Raw genomic sequence first — 7,644 nt, 5'->3', positions numbered from 1 at the left:
AGGGCTTCTACCTAGGTCCTTGCCCCGGGTTTCTCTGCAGGAATCCCGCGTAGCTCGCGGCGCTGCGGGAAAGGTCCAGACCTCACAAAGGGCAGGGCAGGAGAGTCCATGTCACAAGGAGTAGTCAGGCCGCCTACGTGAATGCTAAACGCGGGACAAAGGCGGCTCTGGGACAAAGTGCAGGGAGACTCCTGAGGAGATAAGAGGGACGGCGAAAGAAGGGGGCGGGGAGCGAGCGCCCTGGAGGCCTTGGCTGGCAGCCGAGCTCAGACCTCCGTGGAGGGGGCGCCATGGAGCATCTTCACCCCAGCCGCTGCTGGGATGCCGAGAACGGCTGCTGGGGCAGCTGAGCTGTTCCGGGCGACGCTCTGCGCCCACTTGTGGCCTTCCCCAGCGCCCTTCCCACCGCTGCCAGCGCGGGACGGGAGGCGGGGCTGCCCAGTTCACCTGGCTGTTTGGGGCGGGGCCGCCCGCAACCGGGGGAGCGGAGGTGGCAGCGGTACCCGGGGTGCCAGAGAGCGTCTTGCCCTGGCACTTGGATGGAGCTCCCACCACGTCCCCCACGCCCGCGTCGCGGCCCTCCCCCGGCTCGCTCGCTCACTCCCTCCCTCCACTTCCCTCATAAGCTCCCTCCCTCCCTCCCTCTGAGCCCAATTGCTCAAGACGCTTCCTTCCCCAACGCCAGCGCCAGTTCCTCTCCCGTTGGGGCTCGCTAGACACGGGGACCGCGACGGCGGAGCTGCAGGACCATGGCCGAGTCCCGCGGAGCCGCGACCCAGGCGCCCAGGGCCTCCCTGGCACCCAGCGCGCAGAGCCTGCGCTGCGCCCCGCAGCCCCGCCCCTCGAGAGTGGACGCCGGCAGCCTCGGCAGGTACCCGGGCAGCGCCGCCGCCTCCCGAGAGCCCCCCTTCCACGGCTCGCTGATGCTCTCGGGAACCGGCGCGGTGCGCCGACGGGGAGCGCTGAGGGAGCTGCTGGGGCTGCAGGGAGCAGCTTCCGCTGGGCGGCTGTCTGAGGAGCGCGCCGAGGAGCAGCCCGCGGGCGGATCGAATGTTACAGGCGGCAGCAGGCTGTGCCTGGAGCCTCGAGAGCACGCGTGGATACTGGCGGCCGCCGAGGGCCGCTTTGAGGCGCTGCGGGAGCTGCTGGAAGCCGAGCCTGGGTTGCTGCTGCGAGGCGACCCGATCACCGGCTACTCTCTACTGCATTGGCTGGCCAAGCACGGGCGCCACGAGGAGCTCATCCTGGTGCACGACTTCGCCCAGCGCCGGGGATTGCAGCTCGAAGTGAGCGCCCCGGGGAGCGGCGGCCTCACGCCCCTTCACCTGGCGGCCCTGCAGGGCCACGACCTGGTCATCAAGGTGCTAGTGGGCGCCTTGGGGGCTGACCCCACACGCCGCGACCACAGCGGCCACCGGGCCTGCTACTACCTGCGGCCCGACGCGCCCCAGAGCCTTCGGGAGCTGTCGGGGGCCGAGGAGTGGGAGACCGCGGGCGGCGGCGAACGGAACAACGCCAATAACAACAGCAGCGGAGCTGCGGCGTGGACGCTTCGAAAGACTCCACACGCAGTGGGCGCGACGGCAGTGGAGACAACGGCGAGAGCTACGGCGTCGCCCGGCAAGGAGAAGGACAGCCGGGTAGCGCGAATTCAAAATTTTTTTCGCCAAATGTTCCTCTTTTTCAAGGACCGTTGAGGGTGACATAGACTGGAGAGCGAGGAGGGACTGCAACCCTGCGGCGAGGTCTCAGTGGTGGGTTGTTCCTGGTCCCACCAAAGGGGCGGTGCCTCGAACGGGACCCAGTGTGCTGGGCCTACACAGACCATCTCTGGGTCTGTCTCAGGTCCCTGACACAGGTCTCCTGCAGCCACCGGCCCGGAGGCCTGGGGACCAGGGCGCCCCTAACCGATAGAGAGCAAAGGCCAAGCTGTTCTGGCTCTGAATCCCAGAAGGAGGTTGGAGCTGGAGCTGTGGTCCCGCTTAAAAGAGGGATAGTTAAGCTTACAATAGTAATTTCTGAGCAGGCAGAAGCTCTGAGTTTATTAGGAGAACATTTGCTAGAAGAATAAGTTAAGACTGTAAACCACTGGTGCAGAGGAAGAGCCTAACTGCAGGCTTGACTTGCCTATTAACGGGTCACTTTGTGCCACCAGAGTCAGACCCTGGCACCCTGTTCCTGAGACAAACAGGCCTTACTGGTATATTTTCTAATGTAACACGGATGACTTCTTAAGCATATTAAAGTGGAATTCTCTTTTCCTTTCACATGACAAAGCTGTCCTTTGCGTCACTTTTTTTTTTCATTAACCACCGCGGGGGAAGATTTCTACCTTCACAGGGGCTACCAGCTGCTGATCCAGGACAGGCTCTGGACCTCATACTCAGAGCAAATGACCAAGCTGTGTACTGAAGGTTTACTTTCACCTTGGCTCTCAGTAGAGACCCACAGTTTACCTGTCTACTGGGCTCTTGAGCATTTAGGTCTGGCCTCTGGCACAAATCTCCTCCTAGAGGAGTTGTCTACGGGAGGCAGAGGGATGGCCAAAAGGAAAAGCCTCCAAATGTATGTTTCTGATATTTTGTGGTGAGTCATGTCATTTACCTGGACTTCTGCCCTCCAGTGAGACACACCCACTGGCACTTTTTTCCAAGATAGGGCTTTAATCATCAGCATTGTTTTTTAAAAGTTACATTTAATATATAAGTTGTAGTTTGCAAAACCGTTCCCATTTAGAAGCATTATGAATTGAGTAGAATACAGGGGGATTGACTCAAACTGAAAGGAGGGAAAAGCAGTTAGAGGCTAGATCTCCATGCTACCTTAGAGAACAGTATATTTTAAAAATAGTGCTGTATCCCTGGAGGCTTGAGTAGCCCTTGCAGTGGACTGTTTGTTGGGTCCCCAGCCCGCCCATCCCAATCCTTGAACACCAAGGAGAAACTGAGTCATCACAGAACAACAGAAACATCACCCTGAGCCCATCCATCCAGATTTCTGTCTCTGGTTGGCTGGCCTGTTTGCCCTCTTTTATTATCCCCTCTGCACCCCTAAATGATCCCACCTTCCCTTAACCCATTCGATTCTTCTCACCCATGGAATGATCCAAATTCTTCCTATTGATGTTTTCAGCCTGTCCCATGTCTCTAGGAACTACACCTTAAACATATTTACACAGTGTAATGTAGCATTTCCTTTTTCTTGTAAATGAACTTCTTTGATGTTTGAAGTGGGGAGAGTGAGCAGTTCCTGGCTTCTGGCATTTGGCATTGGCAGCTGGCATAACCCCCTGCAACCTTTTGTGCCCATTTTATAGATGCAGATTGGCTAACTAATGCAGGATGTGTAGTTTCTACTACACAGCCTCCCCCTTGACAGCTACCTGGCAGGTGGGGCTTGGTGAAGGCTGTCAGGGCAGGACCTTCCTGGCACATGGCTAAGTCTGCAGGCTTCTGGTTTGGAGGGAAGATTGGCATGTGCCTTTGCCCAACATTCAAAGGACACATATAACAATAGTCTTCTCTTCATAGGCAAAGTTTTAATTTTAATCTAAGCATCTTAACTATTAGATTTGGAGACCTGAGACCAGCATCCACCTTTCTCTTTCCACGTTGAAACCAAGTCAGCTGGAGGATTCGAAAGTGGCTTTCTACAGTTTTTCCTTCAGTCAGCTATTCTTCCCCACAGATTTTTCTCATCATGTGATATTGCCTAGCCTACCTCCTCCATGTAAAATTGAGGTTTGGCTGCAGGAGACAAACTCCCATGCTGAAAACTCTCCATGCCATTGGCATTTCTGGTATGCTTTTCAAGGCAAAACTGGTATGCTTACATCAAGAGAAAGAACGAATTCCCTGAGAAACTGCTTTCCAGGGGAACAAAACAGAGTTAAGCAAATAATACAAATCTGCATTCTAGCAGGGCATGCGGACAAGAAAAGGAGACAGGAGCAGGTCTGTGACAGGTAAACATGGAGGGAGGGGGTGCTGCGCAGAGTGCAGGGCCTGACCCAGTCTGAAAGGTACAGGAAAGGCTTTCAGGAAGGAAGGTAATTCCTGATCTGAGGCATGGGGTGAGTGAGACATGGTCAGTGGAGAAGGGGGAGGGGCATCCTGGCAGAGCCACTGGAGTATGCCTGGGTGAGTACAGCAAACATCGGGAAATGTAAGTCAGCTGGTTTGGTGGGAAGGTGGGCGCTAGGGAGTAATTAATGGTAAAGTTGGAGAAGTGGGTGGGAGTCCAGATCAATAAGGGTCTCATAGGTCAGTCTTAAAGAGGAACATTGATTTTCACCTAAAGGTAGCTGGGAGTCATAGAAAGTTTCCAAGCAGAGGAAATAACACGATGAGATTTTAGAAAGACCACTCTGCCAGTCATGTGGAGGGTGGATGTGTCAGGGGAGACAACTGGGGAAAAACACATCACACGAGCAAAGTGCTTCTGGAGAAATGCTTCAAGAAAAGTCATACTTCAGCTGAGAAGTTCAAAGATCCCAATGGAGGGCAGTGGCTTTCAAACATTTTTTCTTCTCCATAGCATTTGCTCTAATGAAGCTTACCTCATTACCATGTGTTTACCATGTGTAAAACTAACAGATATGGAATTGTTCAGGTTAAAGCTGGGTTATGACCTCCCTTCCCCCTGCCTCTGTCTTAGACAAACAGTTGCACAGGATGAGCCCTGAAGCAAAATTCAAAACGACCGCTATAATGGAAAACTCTCAAACTGACCTGGGCTCAAATCCTGACCTTAAGCAAATCACTCAGTTCTGAGTTGCAGTTTCCTCATAAGCAAAATGGAAACAATACAGTGTTTTCCTGAGGATTGGAGATAATATATGTGCAACATCTAGCACACTGCGGGACACACAGGAAATAGGAAGTGACAGCTGTTTGGAAAAATTGAAGGGTGCTCAGCAGGCTCTTGTGGTGAAATTATTTTATCTGCTGTCCTAGTCCAGGAGGAGGAATCTTGTGATTACCTATATTACCCCATCTCTAAAATTGTGTCCACATTGATTGCAAGTTATTTTATCTCTGTGCCAGATGAGTGACCATTCCTCAAAGGGGACGGTTCCTCTGCTGATGTTCTTCACAACCTACATTCTTTTACTTTAGACATAATTGTAACAAGCTGCGTTACCTTGTTCTCAGCCCAAAGAAGAAGTAAAAGTGGCAACTTAATAAGTAAGTGCCTATCAAATATTAAATAGGTTAGATAACATTTTCAGATAAAATCATAAACTGGAGTCAGAGTTAAACCTGAAATCCTTTGAAGAGAATAAAAGCATACAAGTCCTTTATCTCCTGACCCTATTGTCTATGGAAATGCCTTCCTCCCATCCATGAGAACTTACCATACAATCCACAGCCAGCCTCCTTGTCTTCTCTCTTTCCATTCATTTTAACTAAGGAGCATGCCTGTCTTTTTTTCAAACTGTAACTCATGCTTTCAACCCCATCTCCTCCCAGGGCTTTATTCCATCAATTGTCCCTCTCCTGTGTCTTCAAGCTCACCCGCAGTTTAGTTCAACGCAGTAACATTTATTGAGTGCCTACTAAGAGCCAGGCTCTTTGGGTGACAAACAGGCTCAAGTTTCTCTCAGCCTTCTAGCCCAATCTTGTGACTCTCTTCTCTTCATTGCCAAGCTTCTCGGAGAGATCTCCGCCCCTCTTTCCTCAGCTTCCACTTCCTCACTTCTTCATCACTAGTCCTCAACTCTCTGCATTCTGGTTTCTGCCTCCATCATCCCAGAGTAACTGCTTCCTCAAAGGCCTCCCATGATAACCTCCCATCTGCCAAACACAAGTCCTTATCTTAATTCACTTCTTGACCTCGCTGGCCAATGTTGGCTTCTTCTTCCTCCTTGAAATTCTCTTCTCTAGTCTTCCATGAACTCCTACAGCATTAACTGCTGGTGTTTACCAGGCCGAAGTCCCAGAAACTTTTCTCTTCACTCTACATTCTCTCCCTGAGTCATTTCATCGCTTCCCTACTCACCCTTCCACACTCTGCTCCAGCCACACAGTCCTCCTTGCTGTTCCTTGAAAGAGCCATGTTATTCTTAACTCTGGGATTCCTACATGCTGTTCCCTCTTCAGAAACACTCTTCCCTCTATTCCTTGTCCCCCTTCACCAGGCCTACTCCCATTCATCCTTCAGATGTCAGTTTAAATATCACCTCCTTGGGGGAAGCCTTCCTTGCCCCTCAGGCTAGGTTAGCAGATCACCTGTTCTGCTCCTTTTCATAGTCCTTATCACACTTGAGATATTATTCAAGTGGTTATTAGATTAATATCTCCCCTGGTTCCACTTGACTTAAATTCCATGAGGGTGGGAACCAAGTCTGTCTTATTCACCACAGTATTCCTAGTTCCTGGTAGATGAAAGGTGCTCAATAAATAGGTATTGGTTGGCAATGGAATCATATATTTGACCTCAATACATAAGTAACAAAAAATATGTCAGCTTGGCTAGACTACAGTCTCACCTGTGGATAGCCCATGCCTGTGAGGACCTGTCTGCCCTTCTTGAAGGCCTGCCCTATGAATTCTCAATTTCCCTCATCTGTACGCAACATCACAGAAGCCAATTCCTTGCAATAAATCTTTTAATATATATATCCTATTGGTCCTGCCTCTCTGGTTGAACCCTAACACATACAAGAAACAACCATGTTACTACAAGATAATAAGTTTGTGATCAGACTAAAGTTTATTCAGATGGAACACACCTAGCACCCAGATCTTGGTTCCTAATATCATTCTCCAATAAAAAGAACCATGGTTTTCCTTGGTTCGTTGGAGAAATGGCTGATTCTAGGGCTGGAGAAGTAGTAAATTATAACAGAAAGTGTAAAATAAATATCCATAAGTCCATTTTGATAAAAAATGATAGGATAAACAAACAAATAAACAGGGAAGAAGAGACAAATTTTTCATGCAGAAAAATTCCAAATAATTTATGGAGATACTCCTCCATTAAAGAGGGGGAGTGTAACTCCCCACTCTTTAAGGAAGAGCTACATATTGTAATTTCCTTCCAAAGAGTACAGTTGGGAAGAGAGAAGAATGAGTAATGTTACAGTGGAAAAACCTGACCAATACTACATCAGCCATTTGATCAAGGTCAATATCAGAGCTGATAAGTCATATTGATAGTATGTACCCTTGATATGATCTGATAAGAATGGCATTTTACCTCTGTAACCTTCCTCCCCAAAACTTATAACCTCAGTTTAATCACAAGAGAAAACATCAAACAAAATCCAGTAGAGGGACACCCTACAAAATATTTGACCAGTATTCCTCAAAACTGTCAAGATTATTAAAAATAAGGAAAATGTGGCAGAAGCAGTTGCATGAGGGGTTTTTGCCTTCTGCTATTCTGTGGAACAAATCTTGTTCCTCTCCTGCTCAGCCACACAGGCACTGTGCTGAGCAACTCATGTGCCTCTCATTTACTCCCACAACAATGTGATGAGGTAGGTATAATGATTTTCCTCATTTTACAGTGGACTCGGAGGCCCAGAGGTGGAGTGACATGGTCAGAGGCATAACTATTGACCGAAGCAATGATTATGGACAAACCTAGTTTCCTGCTGGTCAGGTGGGAATTTGTAAGATAGTATTACACACTGCTGAA

The 7,644-nt window shown here is 49.8% G+C and overlaps 1 protein-coding gene and 1 pseudogene across 1 annotated transcript; both read left to right on the top strand.

Annotated features, from left to right (window-relative positions):
- The first annotated feature begins 691 nt into the window (after positions 1–691).
- On the top strand, positions 692–2,256 carry SOWAHD (sosondowah ankyrin repeat domain family member D). Its single transcript, XM_006904688.3, has one exon. The coding sequence runs from the start codon at positions 750–752 to the stop codon at positions 1,695–1,697; it is 948 nt and encodes a 315-aa protein (XP_006904750.1). The 5' UTR covers positions 692–749; the 3' UTR covers positions 1,698–2,256.
- A 4,290-nt stretch (positions 2,257–6,546) lies between these two features.
- Positions 6,547–7,644, top strand: part of LOC102879455 — a 2,638-nt pseudogene continuing 1,540 nt past the window's right edge.

The sequence above is a fragment of the Pteropus alecto genome, unplaced genomic scaffold, assembly GCF_000325575.1.
Source record: "Pteropus alecto unplaced genomic scaffold, ASM32557v1 scaffold280, whole genome shotgun sequence".
NCBI classification, from domain to species: domain Eukaryota; kingdom Metazoa; phylum Chordata; class Mammalia; order Chiroptera; family Pteropodidae; genus Pteropus; species Pteropus alecto.
The sequence above is the reverse complement of the archived record's forward strand: the minus strand, read 5'-3'. Positions and strand labels throughout refer to the sequence as shown.